This window comes from Solea senegalensis, linkage group LG2 (assembly GCF_019176455.1).
Source record: "Solea senegalensis isolate Sse05_10M linkage group LG2, IFAPA_SoseM_1, whole genome shotgun sequence".
Taxonomy (NCBI): domain Eukaryota; kingdom Metazoa; phylum Chordata; class Actinopteri; order Pleuronectiformes; family Soleidae; genus Solea; species Solea senegalensis.
This window is the reverse complement of record NC_058022.1, coordinates 11,182,045-11,207,849: the sequence shown is the minus strand read 5'-3', so window position 1 is coordinate 11,207,849 and position 25,805 is coordinate 11,182,045. Positions and strand designations below refer to the sequence as shown.

Genomic DNA, 25,805 nt, shown 5'->3' with positions numbered 1-25,805 from the left:
CTCTATAGGCTGAGATAATTGTTCTGTTTTTAGCTTGAGTCTCATGGCAAAATCCCAGTCCATGAGACTTTCATCAGCCCCCGAGTCAATGAGAGTCTCCAAACTAAGTGTGGTGTTGTGATGCCTCACCTTAGTCTGGGTTAAAGCTCGAGGAGGGAATTCCGTGGAGGAGAAACGTCTCCCCAGTACCCCCCTGTCGACTGGTGAGCCTGTGCCTTTTGCCGGACACGCTGCTAGCAGATGCCCTTGCTGTCCGCAATAGAAGCACCTGCCTTCCTGCAGGCGACGACGGCGCTCCTCTGTGGACAGTTTGGTTCGCCCCAACTGCATGGGCTCCTCCACCTCCTCGGATGGCCTCTCCCTCCGGGTAATGGGTGATGGAGCACGTGAGGAGCTCCGCCAACTGGGTGTAGTGACAGCAGCGCGACCCTGATGACGACCAGCTGCAGAGGCCATTCGGCTTCGTTGTAGCTCCTGTAAGCGGTTGTCTGTTCTTATGGCCAGAGTCATTACTGAGTCTAGATCAGAAGGCAAATCTAGGGGCACTAACAAGTCTTGAATTTGATCTGAAAGTCCCTTGAGAAAAACATCATACAGGGCCGTGGTATTCCATCCGCTATCCGTGGCTAGGGTGCGAAAGCGGATAGCATAGTCACAAACAGAGTCTCTATTTTGTTTGATGTTGCTCAACTCACGTGCTTTCTCTCGGTCGGATGAGAGGGGATCGAAAGCCTTCCGCAGAGCCTGTTTAAACTCCTTGAGGGATCCGCAGATCATTGAATCCCGAGACCATTCAGCCGTAGCCCATGCCCTCGCCCTCCCGGTGAGGTGGGAGATCATGAATGCCACCTTCGATCGTTCCGTAGGAAAGGCTGAGGGCAAGTGTTCATAATGCATATCACAGTCCACAATAAACGCCCGACATCCTCCTGACTCACCAGAAAACTTTTCTGGGGGGGAAAGGCGAAGAGTCGTGGCATGGGGAGCTGAGATCAATGAAGCTCTGGTATCCGCCGGAGATGGTGTGGTCATGGTGTCTGAGGGAGAGGGATCCCTTGTGAGATGAGCAAGGACTTGATGTACTTGGTTTGCCAGGAGGTTAACTTGGGCTGTCATAGAGGCTTTGAACTCCTCCTGACTTTTAGCCATCCCCTTCACGCCACTGTGCAGAGAGGCCATGTGCTCCTCTTGCTGAGTCAGGCGGGTGCTCTGGGAGCGAACGGCCGCTGTCAGTTGTTCTGAGTCGGCTGGGTTCATGCTGGTCAGTTCGTAATGTCACAACCGAACAAGGACTTGAACCCAATAGCACGACTCAGAGACAACTTCCAAAAATACTCTAATTTATTGGACAAAGTAACAAATAAAAATCACTCTCAAAGGGAGGAAAAGTATCAACAGAAAATCACTCTATCGAGGAATCACTAGATAAGCAAAAGGCCAAAGTAACAAATTATAATCACTCACTGGGAGGAGACAAAAGGTCTAGGCAAGGTGCCAAATCAAAATCACTCTTCACGAGGAAAAAACTCTGATGGCTCAAAAAGGGACAAAACAAAGTAGCAACTAAGAAAAGCAAAAACCTTACAAACAATTGACGTGGCATGGATTGGCGTGGGTTCTCTGGCATGACAGACAAGACGAACTGACGCAGGGCAGAGGGAAGCACAGGCTATATGTAACTCAAAGTAAATGGGGAACAGGTGGAAACAATCAGGGCGGGGAAGATAATCAGACTGGCGGGAAAACTACAGGGGAAGGGCAAGTTATCTGAAACGAGAGGAAAGAGAGATGTCAAAATAAAACAGGAAGTCACAAAACAAATAGAAGGCAAAACTAAACATAACTTAACACAACTTTCTGGATATGACAACAAAGCGTTGTGAATTTGGGTGTTTTTGCATCTGCATAATGGAACTGTGGACATGGAGGGCTTAAAGCAGAGGTCTCAAACTTGCGGCCCGTGGGCCACATGCGGCCCACCCAGGGATTTCATTTTACCCGTCACTTAGTATTGAGTGATAAAGAGGTTTTTCTTTTTTGTTTTTTGTTTTTTTTAATTACAAGATTCATTTTGTGGGGATTATAAAGGATAAACTTACTAAACCTAACTAATGTATTTACAAAAACAAACAAAATCCAGCCAAAGGAAAAAACACTAAGGCAAAGCTCTGAGTCCAAGGAACTGAAAAAGGGGAAAAAAACAGCGATTAAAAAAAAACGTGTCAAAGGAACAAAAATACCAGAAGCAAGAGTCTCGGTGAATCACGGAAATAGGATCGTTACCACATGGCACAAACATGACGCACTGGTGACTGTGAATCCAGAAACCAGAGTATAAATAGCAGAAGAAACGAGGAGATGAGTTGCAGGTGAATGGCTCAGAAGCTCCGCCCCGCCAACCAGCCCAGCCTCCTGAAACATAAAGCAGAACACAAGGAACACAGGAAACCAAAAACTAACCAGTTAATGTCTAACCCTAACCTTAATCTAACCATAACTTAAATATTAGCCATGAACTTAACCACTTAGGACCAGGTTTTGGTCCTAACTTCTGTGTTTATGCCAGAAGAAAAAAAGAAAAAAGGTAACAAATACACACACGTGCCTGAATACACCACCTCATTCACTTAATTCATGCAGCCCTGCAGTGAGAGACAGAAAGAGGTGAAAGAGTCTCACAGTCCTCACAGACTGTTAAATGAAGTGCTTTTAATACTGTGTGTATATTTGTCTCTTGGTGCAGGCAAATGTCGCTCCCACTGCTCCGAACTCTACATCTACTAATGATAAGACAACTACACTGTGCCGGGATGTATTTGCTGAACATAAGCCTAAACACACATTCATGCACAGAAGATGGAAACATGCACACAGAACTAGAATGTATCATCATCACAATAATAATCCTAATCATAATAATAATAATATCATTCAGAAAGTGCAAACCTCCAACAAGGCCACTCAGTTTCAAATATACACTCTGCTTTTTTTTTTACACTTTATTTCATGAAAACATCCTGAAGCCAGATTCAGAATCAAACTCCATCCTTCTTCAGTTATGTTGCTCACACACAGACAATTGCAGCAGAAACCTTGGTGATGGTAGTAAAGCTAACATTCTGTGGATATTTCAAATCTCCAGAGAGGCATAGACAGTAGACCAATTCCAGTTCAATGTTTAAAAAATGTAAAATAATGAGTTTTGTTAAGCTTAGTTGAACTCACACTGATGTTATAAAATGTAAATTACCATGATTTATTATGACACACAGTGCTTAACACATTTATTAGACCTCCTGTCATAAAAACAAGACAAAGTAAAAAAAACAAGCAAATCAAGCGTAACATGTTCAGGAATGCAAGTAAATAACTATAATTTTACATCTTAATGAGTAAATAATAATGTGCTTTACTATTTTTACAGTTTTCATTTTGTAAAACAGTACATTTGGAAATTAATAACAATAATAATAATAAACATCATTTAAATGAAAGAGCTTTTACATACTGGTTGGTGTATGAACTGTTACAGAAACATAAAAAATTATTATAATCATAATTACCAATGCTGTTAATTTAGGGCAGCTGTGGCTTTGGGTGGTGGTCTAACTGTACATTTACGATATATAATAAAAAAAAACTGCACTGTCATTATTATTTTTATAAATTATTTTATTATTATTATAATACAGTCCCCCAAAAACTGTAAGCTTATGTATTGCTTTTGGAGGCATTTGTGTGTCTTTTTTTGTTGGCAAATAATGCTTGAGAAAGTCAGTAAAAGGAGGAGGAAATGTCCCAGATAAACCCAGGATGTTGACACAGGATGTGTGCTCCTGCAAACACGTGCAAAAAAATCCGGGGTTTCACTTTCATGTTTACAAACTGGCCTTTGGCTTCCCTCCCAACGGAAAGCCTGCGGCGGCTGCATGAGGTGACACACCAATCACTAAATCTGTTCACTGCCTTTTCCCCTCCCATGGCTATGTAGCACATCGAGGAGGGATCTGCCTCTGAATCATCTCTCCCGAGTGTCTGATATGTTTGTGTGTTAGTGTTGGGATTTGACTGTCTTCTTAGAGCTAAAGCTCTGCTTGTAAAACCTTTTGAGATCCTTTGACATTGGAAGGGAAGTCTTTTCCATTTGTTGGAACCTTGCACCTTTTCCCCTAGTAAGACCACAACCTTTATCATTTTACACATTCAAACAGACTCAGATATTTGTGCATCAGGTTGTGCAGTCCACACGGATTTCTTCAGCATGGTTTTTATTCAAGACTGGACACACTGTAGCCTGCAGCTCATGCCGAGACTCTGAACTTTGAGTGAGTCCATCCTTGACTGTCTGCCTCGCAGACGAAGGAGTCTTCTGAGGAAATGCCCTGAAACAGGCAGCTCGAACTGAGAGAGAAAAAACATTGCTTCACGCAAAATTGCCCGTGACACAATCCAGAAAATTCCCTTTCTTCGCAATATGACACGTACCCTTCCGTCTCGCCTTGGTGGCAGTTGATTAGAAACAGAAACGAAAGGGGGGGGGATAAAATAAATAAAATATCAGGAATCATCCTTCTCACACAGAATAAAAACATACACGCACACCGGAAGATCCTGCAGAGTTCTTGTCAGCCTGGATTAATATAAAAAAGACAAGGCAGACAGTGGTTGTCACATAAGACAAGGTGACTGTCGGTTGTGGCTATTTCGATGCTGTTCACATGTTATTACATCACACACCTTCCTGTCACGTCCTGCTCTCAGCATGTTTCATGTATACGGGTACATATGTCATCATTTTTGTGGGTGTGTGTGTGTAGACGACTGTCTCCCTAATGATCCATCATCAAAAACAATCATTCCGCAGTCCATGAGATGTGATTTCCTTTGAAACAACAGCAGGCCCACTCACCTCGGCGTCCCCAAACCTCTCAGGCTGCAGGAAGAGAAAACACACACGTGACCACACGTGTCCTTAAGGCTTGCATTAACAGCATTTACATACAGTCATTAGAGACAATGACACGGTGTCTTCTTCACGTTGGCCGCTTATTTAATTGTCTTCAAAAAAGACTTAATAAGTGGGGGGCCAATGCCTGTCAGCGCCGCCCGGGTCCAGCTTGACCTTAACTATTTGAAAGTGAAGAAGGCACACACTAATTCTAATGATTTCCCTGCCAAGAGGAAAAAAGAGGAGCCACTGCGAATCGCCCAGAACTGTCTTTAACAGAAATTATTGTAATTTCGTTGAAAGGAAGGTTGGGGAGAATTTGGTTGGCCTACTTAAAGTGCCAGAGACAATATAGCCTCTCCTCAAACACAATCCATCATGGCAGATTTGCTCTGCTCAGATTTGTGATGTAGCGATGAGAACATAACCTTTACATTAAGAATGAAATATTTCACAATGCTCTGATTTTTGTCTGCCTTCTTTCACAGCCGGTCATTCAGTGGTGTAGTCTACATCTTGAGCAGTCAGATAAATGTTGCGTCCTGGTCTGGGATGTTTTTTTTTCCTTTTGAGTTATGATATCCATGTGCTTTATCTTTGGCTTGTCAGCTCTTGTTCCACTTCAGTCAACTACTTTTTTCTTCTTCTACATCTAGCATTTTGCTTAATAAAATAAATTCTAAGCACTTACTGAAATCCTCAGATTCGTTTTAATGTGATAAAAACTCTCCATTACAAGTGAGGCAAAAAAGCTATTGAAGAAAAAGAACAGAAGCATTAGCCACAGATACACTTAGTGCTTAATGTGTAAAGTACCTCTATTGTATACTTTATGTAACTTTGTCATTAAAATGAATGAATATAGAAGAGAAAAACACACAGATGTACAAAGACAACTTTATTTTTAAACAAAAATTTTAAACAAATCTCTAATTCAAATCTTAGGCCTAAAATGAAATCTTAAGAAACAAGCTTCAGAAAATGAGCTCCAACTAGAGCTGAAACAATTACTCGATTAATCAAGTAAATGAATCATCAACTATTTTGATAATCGATTCATCTGCTTGAAGCTTTTTTCATCATTTAAACAAGATTTCTGATTGTTTCAGCTTCTCAAGTGTGAATATTTTCTTCATTTCTTTGCTCCGTATAACAAAGAAATAATTAAAACTGAATCATTTTTGTTTGTGGACAAAACAAGACATTCGAGAACATCATCATTTCCAGGTTTGACAAACACTGATCAACGTTTTTTTAACGTTTTCTGACATTTTATGGACCAAACGATTAATCAAGAAAATAATCAACAGATTAATCTATTACGAAAATAATCGTTAGTTGCAGCTCTAGCTCCAACCAGACACTATAATGTATGTTTAATTTAATCTTAACCCCCCCATACATATTCTACTGATATTAAGGTATCAAGTGAACCAAAAATATAGTAAAGTACAGTATTGAGTGCATGCACTAAAACAAAAGCTAAAGCTTCATGTACTTTCCATACCAGTCTGTCAGTTGTTAACTGAGTTAATTTGTTCAAACCGGACATAAATCTCCACATGTGACACATTCATTTAGTGTTTACCTTGAATTAATATCCAAATTTATGTAGATTTTACCACTTGAACTGATTTCGTGATTGCCAAGAGTCGTCTCCTCACTGAGGTGTCCTTTAAAGGTAGTTTTTTATTCCCCCAAGGGTGGAAAGAGGCATTCATGCAGAATGAAAACAGCTTTGCACTTAAAATATTAAAGCGATAAATTATTTGAACCATCACACACACACTTCGAGGCATTCAACTGAACTTTCTGCAAAAGCTTTGCTTTAGGAACAGGTTGATAAATCAATTTTGTGCTCGGCTCTCATGCTCTCTGGATTTGATGTCACATAGGTAAATAAATGTTTCCAGTGATATACATTATTTAGTGAGTGTGACGAAATCCACTCACAACTGCTCTCCAAAAACACAAAGTTGCAAGCCCGCGCCATATATGTTATACTGTATATAATATGATTAAAAATGTATTATTATGACATTTAATTCTTTATGCCCACTGACATGGAAAAAATGGCAGATTGGAAGTCACGGGAAGATGTGAAGTGACCCTCATTTATGTGGGAAAAACAGGAAATTACATGTAATTATTTTTTTCAAACTTTGGTGGAACACTTGAGTTGTTTTTTTCGTCACGTCAGCTTGGAAACACATTCTTTGCACAAATCTGTTGAACACTAATCACACAATTACTGGTGAGTTAGTTTTGCAAAGGAAAAAAAGCCAGGGCGTCCAGCAGAGGTCCAATCAGACTAATTACCACAGCAGCGCGACTAATCTCTAACATGAGTAAACTGGTGTGATGGACGACTAAAGAGGTCCCAGAGGAGAATCTAACATCCACCATTCAACCGGCACTCACTTCCTCTGAGCAGTGCTGCAGACGAGGGGCACCACTAACATGCTTTTAAAGCCTATCCCGGGAAATGATGTCTCCAGCCAGTGTGTCATCCCTGTGTTGCTTCCATCATGTGTGACCTCTTTGGCATTAGTTAATGAGATAGTCAGTGAGCTTAAGGGAGCAATATGCTGGATCTACAGAGAGGGGATAATATGGCACATCAAGCAGCCAAACAGCAGCAACGAGTCTCCTCCATCATGCAGTAATTCATCCTCGACAGCCAAGTGATGGATGGCTGCAGAAGATCTTGATTTTCAAGGTCAACTAGTCAGAAAAAAAGGGTCGGATTGGCAATTTAAAGAAAATGTATGTGCGTTTGTGTCATTTTAAGCTCCAGTGCAGACAAAACAAATTCTACGGAATAAACAAAACACTGCTACAAATGTGAACTCTTTATCAACAGCTTTATGTGTGAAAGACTTGTGTTGGTCAGCTCACTTTAAATAGAAGATACAAGATTAGAGAACTAATAGATTATAATATATTCACATATAAAATATCAGAGATGCAAGTCACAAGTCTCTGTCAGAGATTTCTTCCTGTTAAATGGGAGGTTTTTTTCCTCTCCACTGATGCCTAGTGCTTGCTAATTGTGTGAATTGTTGGGTTTCTCTGCTCTCTATAATATTGTAAAGGTTTTGAATTTGAATTCATTTGAATTTCAAATCATTTTACTCCAAGTCTCAAGCAAGTCTTAAGTCCTTAAATGTGTGACTCCAAGTCCCAACTATACTGTACTGTGCATTGTAGGTCGTGGTGGGCTGTTCTGGTAGAGTTATTTATTTAATAGTCTTATGGTCAGGTGGACGAAACTGTCCGAGTCTAAACATCAGTGTATGTATGTGATTTTTGTAGGAAAACAGGCGCGACAAGGACGCAGGCGAGGATGGATGGACGACTTTATATTCGAACGTGTCCTGTGTAGACGGACCCACGCCTTTTAGTTGCTCGTCGCGCCTCCTCTTCTCCATGTTCACTCTCCAGTCTCCTTCTCCACGTCTTGACCCTGGTCGTGACGGAGATGTTTGCTTTCTGGTCTCATCTTCTGCCAGTTATCCAGCTTTACCTGCTTGGTTTGAAGGTTTTGTTGACTCAGCTGTTCAGCAGACCTTTCAGGTTACCAGGTCGGTTCATAATAAGTTGTTACTCACTATGCCGTGAACGTTCACCCAGTGTACATGTACATGTACTGTACTGTGTCCCAGTTACTCTGACAGTGACAGTGTGCTCACAGTAATCCACGCTAATACGATGGCGTTACACGTTATAACGTGCTAGTCTTTACAGCGCTATGAGGTGTTACGTATGTAAACAGATGCATACGCTAAGCTAGCCATGTTAGCTACATGAAGTGAAAGCTTAAGTGGTGAAAGCGTCACATGTATGATGTCTCATATATGCCGAATTCACCAGAAGAACTTGACAGTTTATTCCAGCCTTAAGTTTACACTTGACAGGGTCCGTGTATGTTTACGGCTTCACGTGGGTTTAAATTTCCACTTTTGTGGAAGGAATTTCGGACTGGTCGATGAAGACGCTTGATTGACAACACTGTGCACCAATGAAATATAAGTAGCTGAAAGAAAAGTGCAGAAATAGTTCCTGTTCCCGTTTATTATTAATCACCGTCGGACCAGAGGTGAGAGATATTGGCAATTATAAACAATTGATCATCTAACTGATCAAAAGTAGTGGGACATACCACTTTTTGTGTCCTCTACCAATATCACAAACTTGACATTAGTCCGATACAGTCATTTCACACCATTAATGAACTATAAAGCTGTTAACAACACATTTGTGCCGAGTCATTTCAAAGACATAAGAAAAATGTACTTCTATAATTTAGAGGCACTAAAGCAATGCTTTGAACTCAAAAGAAAGTTGTCGTATAGTAGCCATAAAATCCTCAATAGAGATTTACAGATTTTCTAACAGTCAAAGTAAAATAAAAAACAAAGTGGCCCATCTCAAAGCACCTTCCTTATCAAATGACATTCTTCCTGAAATCTCTGTATCCTCTTCTGCCTCTGCCAGTGATGCCCAGACAAGATGGCAAGGTTGCCATAGTGACAGGAGGAGGCAGTGGAATCGGCTATGAGGTAGTCCGCCACATGGCCAGGCTGGGGGTGCATGTTATTATAGGTACAGTATAATGCACCACACAAGTGACACACATGCACGCGCGCCTTCGCCATCTGTTTTCAATGCATAAACAACGATTGCTTCACAATTAATAAATATGGAATTCAACAAAAATTAAAGGAATAAAACATTGTACTACAAGATAAAATTAACAAAATTAAAGTGAACCACTAATTATTTTTAACTTAAAAAAATCACACAAATTATCGTCACGAAAAGGGAAGCTGTGTGTACGTGAGAACTGCCAGACCACAGCAGCAGATGACGTGAATCATCAATAGAGCACAAGCAGAGGTAAAACTGGTGGTACATTAACCTTAGAAATGATAGTGAAGTGCACCAGTCACGGCTAAATGGGCATAAATGAGTTTTCGACTGGATGATCAGCAAGTGAAAAGATTGTATCAAGCTGTTAAGAGAAGGTGACGTCGCCAGCGTGTGTCATTTAATCATCGTCTGTCAATGTGAGAACAAGACAGGTGTTACAGTTCCGGGCTTGGTATTACTTTAACGTAAGACAATAATTTCCCTAATAATCAATTTTTTTCTCCTTAAAAAATATTTGGCTTCAGATAAGTGCAGATGCAATCAAGGTCTTTTGGAAGTCGAAGTGGCATATCTTAATCCAGGCAATTAAACTAACAACCCTGCTTATATTTTAAAAGGGAAAAGTCTTTTAAAATTCTTTTTGTGAATCGGTTGAAGATCTCAGAGAGCAAATTCATGTTTTTTTCATGTCTTTCTTTTCACTGTGTCCTCATCAAGGGATTTGTCCAGTTGGTATAATTGAATGGGGTTGGAGCTGTGTTGGCTGTTTTGTTACAGAGAGGACAAGAGGCTGCAGATGTCTTAAAATAAGCTAATCTGCATTGTGTACAAAATATTAATGATGTTGCCTGTGTGTTCGACAGTTCAGCCTTCAGACTGATCTGTTTCAAGGGTTTTAAATAACACCCCAAACTGTTTGTTGTCATCATTACAAACAAGTGATGCTGCACCATGAGATGACATAAAGATGGCAAATTTAGGATCATGAGAGGCTTTTTGTTCTGGTATTTTTTATCACAGTGTTAGTAATTATACACGCAATGTTTACTGTTAAAAGAAATATAAAACAAGTAAAGTCTTGAATGCCTAATTTCCTTTATAAGACGTAGCTTTTTTTGCATCATAGTTTATCGTAGCATCTCTGTCACAAACGCACAAATGAGTTGGGTTTTTGGGAATCCACTATACGTGCAGTGCACTACTGCAGTAAGATGCCATGTTGCACAGAACAGCTATATGTGTCCATGCAGCTTGGATTCCAGGGTGAGACTGAATTGTTCATTCAGTGCACGCGCTTCAAAACTTTGAAGACAACTCTGCTTTATCCGTGCCGAGTGTACACAGCAGAGTCTGTGTCTACAGGGTATCCTTGGAGATGGTTGGAGCTGAGAATAAATGAGGCTTGAGCGCTACATACTGTATGATGACACACAAAATCCATATGTGACAAAGCTTGAGTGTCTGTTGTGGGACCCTGGGCCATCACATGTGCACAGAGGCTGATGCCACAGGAATCAAGTGTATCTTCATGTCAGATTTCCTGCCACTTCTCTTGAGATAATTCATTGAGTGAGAATACTTGTGATAAAAGGGATCTCTCTCTCTCTCTCTCTCTCTCTCTCTCTCTCTCTCTCTCTCTGTGTTATTATGGAGAGGATGCATATTTCAGGTTGAGTGTGTGTGGTGCTTGTGTGGTGTGAGCCTGTGCTCTGTCAAATACCTGAGTGGGATATTAACGGGTGTGTAATTGGGCTTTAAGTCTTTTTGAGCAGGTTTTAAACACAGGGGGCTCCACTCATTTTGACAGAAGGCACAACATCAAACGTACAAAAACAAACATTTGAAATCCCAGGTCTTTGGCCAGATTAGACTGAAATATTACAGAATAAGAAACTGAGAAACCTCTAAGTTATGTTAGACAGATGTCTCACATTTTGACACTTTTACAAGGAGGGTTTTAATCGTGCCACAAACTAATGAGAGTGTCAGCTTTATTTACTTTGAAAGCCATATGTGCTTACATCTAAAAAGGTGGATTTATCATTTGAGAAGAAAGAACATTTCTCTTTGAATAGTTTGAATTTGTTTGTGTATACTAGCTTGTAAATATGTCTGATTTAAGGTCCAAGTTCAGGCTTTTTCGGTTTGTTTTAGGTGCAATATAATCAAGGTAAATGTTGAAAAAGCTGACAGATTGCACTTTTAGTGGGAGTTATATCATACAACAACAGGCACACATTGTAACAGTACTTGCCATCTTAACATCTTAGTGTCATTGTGACCTTACATCTTACCTTTGTGCTTTGTCCTGTACTTGCAAAGAGAGTGAATCAGCATTCATTCATTCAATCATTCACTCATTCATTCAGTCATCTCCACATGAGGGTCGCTGGTGCCAATCCCATCTGACATAGGCTGAAAGGTGGAGGAAACACAGTGTACAGGTTTCCCGTCCATCACAGGGCCATAAATCAGCATATTTTACAAAAAAGTTGCACTTAATTATGCTTTGCTGAGTTCATCAATTTTTTTGAGTGGGAGAAAATTGTGAAATAATTAGGTTATATTGTCAGCACTCAGCCCAAAATATTTAGTAGGCAAATGATCTCCTCTGGGCATATTTTTTAATCACTGGCTATTTTAAGGGAGGACTTTGACCAGAAGCAATTGTGCAGAAATGTGTAGAATATGCAGCATTCACAATGACAATGAAGAATAGCTGTTTATATAAAAGCCTGCATTTGTGTCGGATCAATGTGCGTCTGTTAACTTTGTAACGTGTCGTCCTGAGGATCCACATCTTTCAGCCTGAACCGCAGTGCATCACTGCAAATTATGCCGTGCCCTTGAAAAGGGCCTGCATGATAATCCAAGATTAGTGTTTCTGTTAGTGCGTTTGTGTGCAGAGAGAAAATGAGTGTGTGCACGAAGGCCGTTTCTATGTACGTGTTCATGTAGGAAGAGAGTTTACGCCTGTGTGTGTATATTCACTGTGTGTGTGTGTGTGTATGTAATGTGGCAAATCCCTGCATTTAAGAAGCCAAAACCTGCTAATGTTCAAATAATGTCTTGTCGATTGAGCGAATCAAGTGAAGGGCTGCAAATTGAACATGAGCTCTGCCTTTTCCTTCACCTTTTTTTCTCTACAGTTGTATTTTTACTTTCATGTCTTAATAAAATCGTATTTCAAATTTCTTAAAGCCAAAATGTGTCAAATTACTATTTTAGATTAAACATTGTCCTCACCTCTACACATCTTATTCTCTACAGACTGAAGAAAACATCCCTGTTTCTCACAGATCTGCACAAATATCACACAGTGATCTGTTAATAAAATGAAACTCATGTAAAAATTATGTAAAAAAAAACCCCAACCATATTTATACAAAATCGTTCAGCCCTAATTACAATAGAAAATACCTATTGTACTGTATCAATTGTCGAAGTAATAATAACACTTTCTTTTTCCGGAACACATTCATTTATTTAAACCCCCCCACCAAATATTAGATACCGTCGGGATGTTTCCATTTCTTTGGAGAATTAATAGAACACATGAGTGACAAAAAAGGATAACACTATTATGTTCTAAAAGCCTCTAAGGGCTTGTCAGACATTTTATTAATCTACTTGCGTGCGTGTGTGTGTGTGTGTCTTCCATCAGGTGGGAGGGATGAGCAGGAGGGCCTGGTAGCCGTCAGAAGGATCCGTGAAGAGTACAAAGAGGCCAGAGGTAACATTGCGAACATCTCTATGAACACCGTCGGTACACAACCACACACACAGCCACACGAATGCTTGTGTACACGTGCATTTGTTTTGGTGTGCCACTGTTTGAAGATAAAGGGCAGAGCTGCAGCAGCAGTGTGTCCCCCAGGCTTGTTTTTACAGCCTTTACCAGGCACGCGCACACACACACATAATTGCACACTTGCAGGTATATATACACACAAACACACAGGCAGAGATTCCTTTGCCGAGTACACAGGAATGATGGTTGATGTTCGGCGAGAGGAGAGACGTCGACATGGAAGGAAATATGTGCAAATGTAGGAAAAGGAAGAGAAGGGGAACGGGAAATAGAGGTGTGTGCGGTAAAGTGATGGAGATGAGAAAAGACAAATGGTAGCACCTAAGAGATATATTACCACCCACTGCCTAACCCTTACAGAGTCCTGTGTTAAAATATTGATCCAATTGATCTTCACGGCACCATAAATTCCAATGTGGCTAATATTCTTTTCTGCAACAAACTGCCTCATGTTTAATCTACCTTGCAGAACGAATCAATGGCTTTTAATCTCCAATCAAGAATCAGCGATACGTTAAAAATTCAAAATTTTACACAGGTCTCAAACATGGGTGTTTTTTCCTGCCTGCTCGAGGCAGCAATCTTGGAAATAAATCACCTGGATTGGAAAGCAGATTGTCAGGAGATGCAACACGTCTATAAGCTAAAAGAAAAAAGGTCTTGGTAATTAAATATGCTCTGAGGAATTCTTGCGACACATAGTTTTGTCGACAAAGTACTGAAAAATGTGACGTGAAGGTCCCGTCTTTAAATCTCGTCAGTTTTATATGTCTAGCCTAAATTCACAAATCACAGTTTGCCACAGTGGGCTTTACAAGAATGGAAGAAACCTCAGGAAGAGCCACAGAGACAGAATCCCTCTTCCAGGAAGGACAGATGTGCAATATGTGTTGTGTGTATAGCGCAGAGATCAACAAAAATCAAATATATTTTATGACTATAATTATGCTATGTGATGATATATTACAGTACACATAACAGTATTGAGGTGTACAATCCTGATCCCTGGGAATCCGTGTCCTGAGTTTCTCCTGAACCAGTGACTGACTCATTTAGCTGATTTATTTTCGAGTAAGAACACCACCACTCACCACTGGATGTCACTAAATCTCACACACTGAACCTGTAACAGCAAGTTTGAGAATAACACAAAATAATTTAAAAAAAGATGGAGCTTCCTTAAATACAGTTGGGAAAAAATAGCAATTTCTATACTTTTCTTGTTGTTTTTACTCGTTATGTTATTGCGTAAGATGTGCTGCATCACTTTTTATCTTTTCATTCTGTAGACATTATACTAAACGTTCTTTCTTGTCTTTCTATACCAGCAGTACATTATCTCCACCTGCGCTTTAACACGCGCTCTCATTGTCATTCTCAAAGGTGCGGGTGAATATAGGTTGTGCATGGTATCAATTGGAAAGCCGGCTGTGGTTTGTCTGGTTTGGCTTTGCAGTGGAGAGCCGCAGAAAGCTGCCTGGTCGGGTCCCTGCTTGTGGGTAAGTGGTTGTCAGGTAAAGAGACAGCAGCCATGTAGCTGGTGTCATTGAAGTCGATTTCCCTGGACGGGGCTGTGGTGGAATTGATTACTTCTTTTGTAATTGGCAGGCACTGAGGCATAGGGGACAAGAGGGGTGTCTGTAGGCAGATGCTTGTGCACTGAATGAGAGTCTGTTGCCAGTGTGTGTGTATGTGTGTGTGTGTGGGTCTAACAGTAATGGATTCTCATTAGTATGTGAGGCAGAAGCTTTAAACATCTCTGTCCAAACACCCTTTGGCATCTTTCCTAGCATTTGCACATTAGTTTGTTACATTAAAAGGGAGATAGCTCATAATATACATTAGGTCTGGCCTCTGGGACATACATGGCTTGCGTTTGATCTGGCCCTGAAGGCCATTCATAAACACGGAGAAAGCAACTCGTAAAATGTTAAAACATTTTCATTATAGCAATTCATTTTCTGACACGACATAAAATAAAATAAAATAAAATAAAATAAAATAAAATAAAATAAAATAAAATAAAATAAAATAGACTTGTGATTCAGAGTGATCCCTTTCTGGCTTTAGAGGTCAGTCAGATCATGGTCAAAGTAACGCAGGGTCACATGGTTGCTACCAATCATCACTGACAGGCATTATTGAAAGTGTCATGGAATGTTGCACTTTTCCAGATTTTTGGCAGTGACAAAATGTGGGCATTCATTATTACTGTTGGAAACATGCAGCTAGCCTTGATGAGTTATGAAGACATAAAGGCTCTTGGATAGATTCAATGCGCTTTCGTTGAGTTTGCATGTTCTCCCTGGGTGTGCATGGGTTTTCCCAGGGATCTCCACAGTCCAAAAACACTGCAGGTGTAAGTGTGAGTGTGAGAGTGGATGGTTGTTTGTTTCTATGTGGCCCTGTTAAGGACTTGCGACCTGTTCAGCTGGGTTAGTGGTAGAAGATGAATGAATGGATGAAATATTTTCTGATTGGCTGGAGCTAAACAACCAACCACAAATATCTCTCTCTCTCATCAAAGTTATCAGGGCTTCTATCTAGGTTAACAAGGGCTGACCATGACCCACACACCACAATAAGGCCTATAGATGGTCATCAGTATCACTGCTGATTTCCCTGAACACATTTGTTTCCAATTCACAAGGTCCCGATTTGATTCAATTTGCAATTCAATTTGATTCAGTATTGATTCATTTGAGATATTTCAGTTTTCATACCAATTCCGCTTGGTTATGAAAGGGATTTCCACAGATATAATGCTGTTAATACTATAAAATTTGGATTTCTCTGGTGCCCTGGTGCATCATAAAAAATATTACATAAAACATTGAAAGTAGTTGCAACACCAAAGCTTCTGAAAAAGCATGTGGAAGTATTTCTGGCTCTAGTCTACACCATACATGGTAAGTAATGGAAAACAAATCGTCAAGTACAATCCAGTGGAGTTATGCTAATCACTTGAGACACTGCAAGTGGGCTTACATGAATGAGGCTTTAAGTATTTTCCTTAAATTTATGAACGCTCACACACTTTACACACACTTTAGTCACAGTGCACTTGAAGATAACACTTTCCGCCTTAAACTTTAAGTCAAATCAAACATTTTGCTCAAAAGATGGGATCGTTGTGTAAAAACAACTTAAAAATCTGTGCAAAAATGACATATACATGTTTTTATTTCACAATTGTATTTAATCTCTCAATTCTTGATCTCTTTAAAGTCAGGGCAAGGTGTACATTTTGTAAAATGTACTATTTCGGGCTAATGGCCTTGGGATTATGTTGGTCCGTGTGGTCTTCTCACTGCAAACCTCTTTAACCATGTCTGACAGTACCTGGGGTCATTGGGTAGTTAGTGTGTTTTCAGCTTGAACCAGGAGAGATTAGTTTCCAGGCTTTAAGACCACAGGTTTGTTCACCATGCACAGGTGATGCACAGGAGGCTGCAGGCTTTACACAGAGTTTGTCCTGTGAAGCCTCTGTCTCCCTCATCCTCACTGGGTATGCACCGTGTGAAACATCACCCCGTATTCTCCAGCACTCCTCGTCTAGTCCTCTGCGTACTTTCCCTTTTCTTTCCCTTACATTGTTTACCTACTCTTGTCCTCGGGTGCCTTGAGTTGTTGCCTCGGATCTACACTCATGACTAATTAATCAACGCTGCTGCTTTAGGACAGATACCAAGATCAGGCTTGGTGATTCAACACTTTATAGAGCACTCATTGAAATACTTGGAAATCAAGGTCCGTGAGGGTACCATATTATGGACCCTTGCCCGTCTGTGGTAAAGAAAATCCCAAAAGGTATAAGAATATGCAAGGAAAACACAAATAAAGTGAAAGGAACATTATTTTAGAACATTATAGAACATTTCAGAACAGTGTTTCCCAATCCTCGGCCCCCTCGGCTCTTTCTGTCACGTAGCTGATTGGCTGGGTGAAATCCACCTCTTTCTAAGATCTCGCGGTAACGCACAGTAAGGAGCTTTCAGATGTATACAGAAGTTACCAAAAATAGTTCTTTGCCCCTTTGTACTACCAATCAATGATGTGTTAACAGTTTGATTGAGGAATTTGATCTCTGACCATGAAATCCTGTGGTCCGTGGCCTGTGGACCCTGTTGATGCGCCTTCTCGTTCTGTGCTTGTTCTGTTGCCGAAACCTGCTCATGTCAAAGTGTGCAGAAAGTGTGTACGGATGAATGCCACTAAAGAACAGCTCAGTCTGCTCTCTATCACATCAGCTCAATAAAAGTCTGCAAAAGGTTGCCCTGGCAAAGTGCCCAGATGTTATATTCTTAGGTATCACTGTGCTGTTGTTTTTAAGAGACAGCTCAAAGTGAAACTATTTATACTTTCTTGTTGGGGTCTCACGAGCACTGACATGAGAGTAGACGGCTTCGCCTTCGTCCTGTGTATTGTGTTGTTTTTAGAATAAAAACCAATGACAGTTAAGCATTGGTGGAAGAAAAAAAACTAATTGCATATCAATGTGTTTACTTTTAATTGTGTAACATGTTCGTAACGCAAGATCATAGGCCTGTTGGCGAGCAGAGGAGGAACTCGGTTATGCATTTCAATATCAGATTTAGGTGTAATCCGGCTTAATATCTCCCGTGTGACAATCAGGACACAAGATGCATGTTAAAGCCAGGTGGATAGAGGGGATTTATCAGAGTATTTAACAATGCTTCCTTGTTATTTTATTGTATTCTTCTTCTTTTTTTTGGTTTCAAAGGGGAGAAACAAAAGGGTTGAGGATACTTTAGCAATGGGGGCATCACCTTACATATTACCTTACAGTATGTAGACCCATGTTTGAGTTGGATTTGCACATTTGACAAAGTCTAGTCCAGGGGTTTGCAACCTTTCTGTCCCGTTTCACCCAAATAAATGTAATCTGGATCCATAACATGAAGATAACATAATGTATGAAGTTTTATATATAGATATACGACATATAACAAAAACATTGTGCATTTATAGCATAAACGGTTGAGAGTTCATCACTGTTTTTACCTATTTTATTTTGCCTATAAATATTGAAAAACGACTAAAGATAAACATAATTTTTTCAAAGCTACAGGGAGTCACTGCAGAGGCGTTGAAGAGCCACATGCGGCTCTAGAGTGTGTATCTCTAAAGGCGGCCTCTGTGTTGTTATTGAGTCGAGGAAGGTGAGCTTTATAGAAGATCCTGGGATCAGAATCCAGAGCATCCCCCGATCAATGGCGTTTCACTCCCAGCTGCCTTTGTAGATATGACTGGCCTGGGTGACGAGGATTGACCTCAAGGGAGGCCGATGAAGAGAGAGGAAAGGAAAAAAAAAACACACCCATACAAGTAAACGTGTCCATATGGTCACTGAAATGCACACACCTTCTGCTTCTGTTTCTTTTTCCCCCCTCCACCTTTCTCTCCCGCTGTCTCTCTCACACACGCACACTCAACAGAAGGTGAGTGGCATGGCTCGGAGATAAGGCTGCTATCAGACCGTCAATGGGGACAGCTACAATCTCATCTGTTATGGTGGCTTTTTTTCCTCTTATCTGTTCCATCAACTCTAATTTCCCTTTTGCTTCTTCTCGGGCCTCTCACATTGTCCTTGTCCATTATATTTGACCCTCGACAGACTCACTTCCAGTCATCAGGGGCAACGGGATAGTCCTCGTGTCACCTCCCTGTAACAAGTAGTCAGATTTGTTTAATACTAAAAGCAAATTCAAGGCTCAACAGGATTCACGCTCCATTTGCCGTGTTTAGTGGAGATATGGGTCAATCAAGTAAATGAACTAGAGGGTCCTTTAGGAGTCCTCTTAGGCATACTTGGTACTTACTCCTTCTTCCTCATTTCATTTCACACTGTTGATGTTAGGCTTAATGCTTTGTGTGGCGCTATGATAAGCAGAGAATATTACCGCTGTCAAGTATACAAAGAGATGAGCTCTCATTCTGTTGCTTAAGATTAGAAGTGGGGGAGATTTTGACATTTTCGATTTTAGATCAACCATTTGGTTTTCTGTATCTTTGTCTGTGTTACCACTCATTGGATAGCACATGTGCCCTTTTGGATATACCTATAATAGGCCTTTATACCAGTATGTAGCAGCCCTGACAAACCAGCGTGGTACAATATAATGTTTAATACTAATAGAAACATGATGCTGCCTCTCTCTCACTTTAAGAACTGACAACTGTAAGAAACGACTGATACTTTCTTGTTAACGGCCAAAGTGGTGAGCAGAAATAATCAGTTTACCAGTTTCTCTCTCTCTCTCTCTCTCTCTCTCTGTCCATCCCAGTGGAGTTCAAGAAACTGGACTTAGCCTCTTTGCAGTCTGTTCATCAGTTTGTCCAGAGCTTCAAACAGCGGCGCCTGCCACTGCACATTCTGGTCAATAATGGTGAGTGATGTCATGTTCTGTCCATATGTGGATCGTCAAATAGTCATCCACAAAGTGTTAATTGGGAAAAAGTAGACATGTTCTTCACAGCAATGATGTCATTAAGATGCTGTCACGATCAGAATTTAAGAGGATTTCAAGTTATTTAAACACAGCTTTAGTCACATTGAGAAATGACACTGACACCACCTGCTATGCATCAAATATGTGTAAAACTGGACGTTATTTAACATAAGACTTGGGAATTATGGATGTTTTCGCTCTTTTTTTTAATTTTTCTGTAGATTTGGTCAAGTTTTGTATTTTTATGGCAAGTGAAGTGGCTAAAATTGAGTGTTTTCAAACGTACTGCATAGACAATAGAGACTATGAGCACTTATATGTATATTATAAAGTGATATTACAACAAAAGGCTCATTAGTCTTACCAAGCAGTTTAGATGTTGATGTGAAACTTGTTTTTGAATAAATGATTTTTTGTCGTGCGTTTGTGTACGAAGCGGGCGTCATGCTGGTTCCCGAGGGCCGCACCGAAGACGGATCCGAGCAGCACTTTGCAGTAAACTATCTAGGTCACTTCCTGTTGACTTGGCTACTCCTGGACACACTAAAGGATGCTGGGAAGTGTGGTTTCTTCTCCCGCGTGGTCAACGTCTCCTCCTCTGCCCACCGCATCGGCAAGATCAGACTACATGATTTAAATAGCCGGTAAGTTCAACGAGAAAGCCCAAACTTGTCACACTCGCCTGCACACTCACAAACACAGGCTCCTCAGGTTCTCCTGGCATTAGTGGGCATCTGTTTTCCCTCCACTTGGCTCAGGGTCATGCCAACCGGCAGCGCTGCTTCCCAGAAATATCAGCAGCCTCGACATCTTCATTGTGCTGTTTCTTAGAACGAGCAGTGGACTTTGGTATTTGTGGCTGTCAATCAATTGATGCACCTTCAGTGTCAGCATGACATATTTCATATGTATATATATATATATATATATATATATATATATATGTATATATGTTTTTATTTCTTTTCTTGTTTGTATGGACTTATGCGTGAGAAATAAGTGGATCTTTATGCAATTAAAAATATATGGTGCAGTACAATACCATTATTCATAAAATGTAACATCATCCTGAAGTTCATTTCATGCCCAGTCTAATTTTGTGCATCTTACTGACACTTTGAGGGATGTAAGAAAATAGTAACAATAAAATATCATAGTAATATTTATAAGAATATAATATTTCAAGTGCTGTATCAATATGGACATTTCTACAGTGGTTTTATGGGAGTATTTTTGCATTGTATTTAAACCTCTAACCACAGGTTGACAGCATTTGACTCTTTCCTCCTATTTCCACTCCTCATGGCACAAAGAATACAGTATATTGTTCATGCATTAATATTATATATATTATTACTATGAGATATCTCAATAGCTCACCTCTGTAGTAAATGGTTTGTATTTAAATAGCGCTTTACAATACAGTTTTGACATCCACAACCTTGCCGGCACACTCATCAGGAGCAACATGGGGTGAAGTGTCTTGCCCAAGGTCGGCATGAAGACTAGCAGAGCCAGGAATAAAACCCACAACATCCAAGTTGCAAACCCTAACCACTGAGCTACCATCGCCCCATGTCTACCATGTCAAACTAAATCCTAAAGCCCTGTTCACACTGTAAAAAATCATTCACAGATGAGATTTGGAACTCACATACAAAAGCCTGATAGGTGTACAGCCCACATTCACCAATCCTTCTTGAAATACTCCATTAGAGGGTCTGTGACAACAAGGGTAGATTTCCCAGATGGAGCTCCTCCTGGTGGAAGAGTGTCGTGTTGGGCTGAGCTGAACATAAACATCTTCACGTTCTTTTCTTGCTTCCTCTCTTTGCAGCCAGTGTTATTCAGCCCATGCTGCTTACTGTCAGAGCAAACTGGCCCAGCTGTTATTCAGCTCCCACCTCCACCAGGAGCTGCAGCGTGGAGGTTTCCCAGTGACTTCCTGTGCCGTGGATCCTGGCATGGTGGATACTGCTCTGTACCGCCACCTGTGGACGCCCCTGCAACTGGCACAGAGCGCCCTTGCGCGCCTGCTTTTGAGGGTAAAAAAAAAACGCTGTTCTGTCGCATTACTCAAACATCAGGATGACATAGTTCATCCGGTTTCAGTTGGTCTGATAAATGTCAGTAACTTTACAGATTACATCACTTGCTTTCCTGGAAAGGAACTGCAGCTGTCAGTGCCGCTGTCACCGCCGTGACCTGAAACATCGACTCGACTGCAGATAGTGTCCTGAATGTGAAACGCAGACATTAATTTATGTGCCCACACAGAAACACGACAGAACGCGAGTGCTCTCCACTGTGTGTATTACTTTATTTAAAGCATGTCTTGCGTAGCTCAGAGCAGTGGCTGCAGGGTGCTTTTAATGTCTGTGGGATTTAATGGAAGGTGACGTATCTGTGTGTGTGTTTGAGTCCAAATCTGTTGTCACAGGGATTTGCCTCCGAGCACAACCTGTGGGATGTTTCTGCCCCACATACACAAACACATGCATCACGCAAACTCATGCATGTAATCATCGTGAACGTGTGCGCGCCCACTCAAACCCTCATTCCCTCTGCTAAAGACTAAAAGATGGGTAATAGGACATGGTAATGATATACAGTGACAAATGAACGCACACACACACACACACTCACATTCTTTGTTTTTCTTAACTGAACATCCCACTGTCTCCCACATTGGTATCTTTTAAGCGTGTGCATGTATGTTAGTGTTTATGTGTGTGTGTGTGTGTGTATATTGTCCACAGACCCCTGCTGAGGGTGCTGCCACAGTGCTGCACACAGCCCTATCACCAGCCCTGGAGGGGGAGTGTGGAGGAGGCTACTGGGCCGACGGGTGCAGGCAGATGACAACACCGCCAACCTTTGACCCTCAGCTGCAACTGAGCCTATGGGAGACTAGCCTCCAACTACTGGGCCTGCAGTAGCATGAGATAACCGGGTGAACAACAGGACTCAACCCTGAAGAAAACATCACATTACGGACCCTTAACTTGGGTCAACCAGTCACCTTCTGTCTCCTATTCCTCAATTTTTTTTTCCCCCGTCCGACCCTCACAACGAGGTGTTTGTGGTATTTCATGTCGACGGTCTTACAATCCACCGCTGGACTGTGATTGGTTATAGCAAGCAAATTTTGTTCCTCATACACCAAAGAAGGGCTGCAGGGGATGGAAGACATGTTTTTTTGTTTGTTTTTCACTGTGAGCGAGCTAACATACGCACACAAATAAACACACTGGAGGGTGATATGTCATTTTGCGGGTATAGATACTGGGCATACGCCGACATCAGTTGTTTGTTCCCTGGTTGTAGCTAAGATTAGACGTCTCGTCACACATCGTAACATTCAGAAACCTTCAGTGACACGTGCTCCAGTCTGCCTTAATGTCATTATTCTGGCTCTCACAAAAAAGCTGTTTCGGTGGGGTTTTTTTTTTCCCCCCATACAAATATTAAATTATCAGGAAACATTAAAAAGCTTTTTGAGGAATGGAAATAGCTCAATTTAGAACCTGAAATTTGGCTCTTTGCTGGCTGCAAAAATCACACGTCAGTCAAAACTTAGTGTGGGCACACACACACACACACAATGATGCACCATGACATTAGATTCTTAAAATATGAACACACCTCAATGTAGTGTGCGAACGTGGTGTCATGATTTTGCTTTGACACGTCATAACGATTTGTCTGACTCATTTCACTGGAAGCACCTTGGCAACCGCTGGTTTTTGTGGTTGGAGCGAGCTACATTTAAAAGGTTTTCTGCAGTCTAACAAAGATGCTGGGAAAACATCAGCTGCATGTTTTCTCCCCACACTCCTCAGCAGTCCAAGATACACCGTTCCTATTGACTGACGGGGGAACTGTGCCCCGAAAAAAAGGAGCGGTGCTACAAAACAGCAGGGCCAAATTGGAACTATTTCTTCAGCAGACTGGAGAGTAGGATCACCTTTGTTTTGGTTCTGGGGATTTTCTTTGTCGTTATTTTCTGAAGCCAGGATTTCCAGACAATTGTGCCCCCCCCGTCTCCTCAGAAAGAAAAAGGGGACAACGTGAAATCAGCCTCCCGTTCAGTCTGATTCTGTCTCCGTTTTCTTTGTCATCCGTCTTAATCAGTTTTCTGTGCCTGCGATAGACACGAGTGTGAGCTTTATGCACATGAGTTAGGCATTAAACCCTGGTCTATAGACCCAATTCATGTTGATAGAGTGCACAACAATGGACCGGTCCAGCAGGACCAACAACTGAAGGACAGAAAGAAAGTCCTTTTTTCCCCCTCTCATAATTCAAGCTGTGATTGGTTCCTAATTGCTGCTGCTTCCTCATTTGGCACTGGTCCCAGTGCATTATGGGATAGAGATTTCCCAGTGGTGAGAATCAAACTCCATCTGCTGAGAGGACATGCGCGCGCACACTCACACTCAAACATCGGGAGCTGTAGTGTATATCCAGGCAGAGGCTTATCGAGGCAAAGCACAAAGCCAACATGTTTGTCTCAGACTCATTAGGAAAATATCCACACACACACACAAATACGCAGAACACACAGCCATAACACCATCACCACTGTGATTAATAGTTTTCGCTTTGAATTTTCACTTTAAATTAAAAAAAGTTTAGAATCTTAAAATCCCTCCCCACTGCTGTATCTGTGTAACGTGCAGACACAGCGGACGCAGCTGAGCATCAAAAATGAATCTACTGCTGTCGCCGTATGGGAAGCAATAGTGGTACAAGACAATTCAGACTAGAACTAGTGTAGTGTAGTGTAGACATTTAAAAATAATAATAATAATAATAATGATAGTAATAAATAGCTTCTCATAACCCATAGTTCAATCATTTGATTCATGTTTTCAGTAGTCAGACGAAGACACAGCATCCGAAAAATGTCAAACTGTTTCTGTTTACAAAGACCAAAACAGAGGTAAAACCAACAACAACAAAAAATCTCCAAATGTTATGCACTGCAGCTTTAAATGAGCTCGAGTGAAACGAATCCAACTCAGCTTTTAATAGAACTGCATTATTTTTGCTAAATATCACAATCCTTAGTGTATTTTAACAATGGGACATTTCCAGATTTCAATTAAAAGCAAACATTTCTGAGTTTTTTTCTTTCCTGTTGTAGCGGTTGTGAGGGAAAAGACTTTAAATACCAGCAATACTCAGTTTCTAAGTGTTATTTTCCTTCTCAGTGTTGTCAAAGTGCTTGGAAACAAAGTGTTTATCGCCTCGGTGCTTCCTTGTTTGACTGTGGCTCCTTGAGGCTACACTACACTACACTGACAAAAACAAACAATCAAAAACTAGTCCTAGTGAAACAAATGTGCTTTGTGTCCCTTCACAGAAACGAAAAACACCAGCTTACCACTCGGCTGCACTCATTTAGAAAGTACACGGCTGTGGTGTGAGGCTAAATCCTGTCACAGAGCTGTCATGTTTCTGCTGCTACAGTACAACGTATTAACACTCGAGAGCGGAAACATCCGAGCACAACATTTTCCAAAGACGGGGCGAGGAGGAGTGCGAGGGGGTAGGATGCTAAATGATCAATAATTACCCTGTTATACATTTAGCTTCCTCCTCATTCTGCACAGACAGGACGACACAGCACGGTGAACTTAAACTGCAAATATAGTGAAAAAAAAAAAAAAGTAAAAAAAAAGTGTCGTGCACAGTGGCGTGCTGTGATATCGTGTGTATGTATTTTACGTCATTTCAAAGCGGCACCCGCTGGATGTGTGGACCAGTGGAGATGTACTGTATGTAGACTGAAAGATACATCAATAGCCATTCTTATTCTTCTGACTGACCTGGGATTACATTTATATTAAATGTTCTGGTCCCAAGTTCTGCAAATCCTAAATGTGTATATGTATAGGAAGAGATAATATAAATA

General features: G+C 41.0%; 1 protein-coding gene across 1 annotated transcript in view; it reads left to right on the top strand.

The window, feature by feature from the left end:
- LOC122760538 (dehydrogenase/reductase SDR family member on chromosome X-like) overlaps window positions 1-25,049 on the top strand; it is a 35,397-nt gene extending 10,348 nt beyond the window's left edge. The window contains exons 2-8 of the mRNA XM_044015628.1: window positions 8,264-8,532; window positions 9,446-9,553; window positions 13,266-13,334; window positions 19,721-19,822; window positions 20,322-20,529; window positions 21,723-21,930; window positions 22,645-25,049. Coding sequence (XP_043871563.1) covers window positions 8,430-8,532; window positions 9,446-9,553; window positions 13,266-13,334; window positions 19,721-19,822; window positions 20,322-20,529; window positions 21,723-21,930; window positions 22,645-22,824 — 978 coding nt within the window. The 5' untranslated portion in view covers window positions 8,264-8,429 and the 3' untranslated portion in view covers window positions 22,825-25,049. The remainder of the gene's footprint in view (window positions 1-8,263; window positions 8,533-9,445; window positions 9,554-13,265; window positions 13,335-19,720; window positions 19,823-20,321; window positions 20,530-21,722; window positions 21,931-22,644) is intronic.
- Window positions 25,050-25,805: the final 756 nt, after the last annotated feature.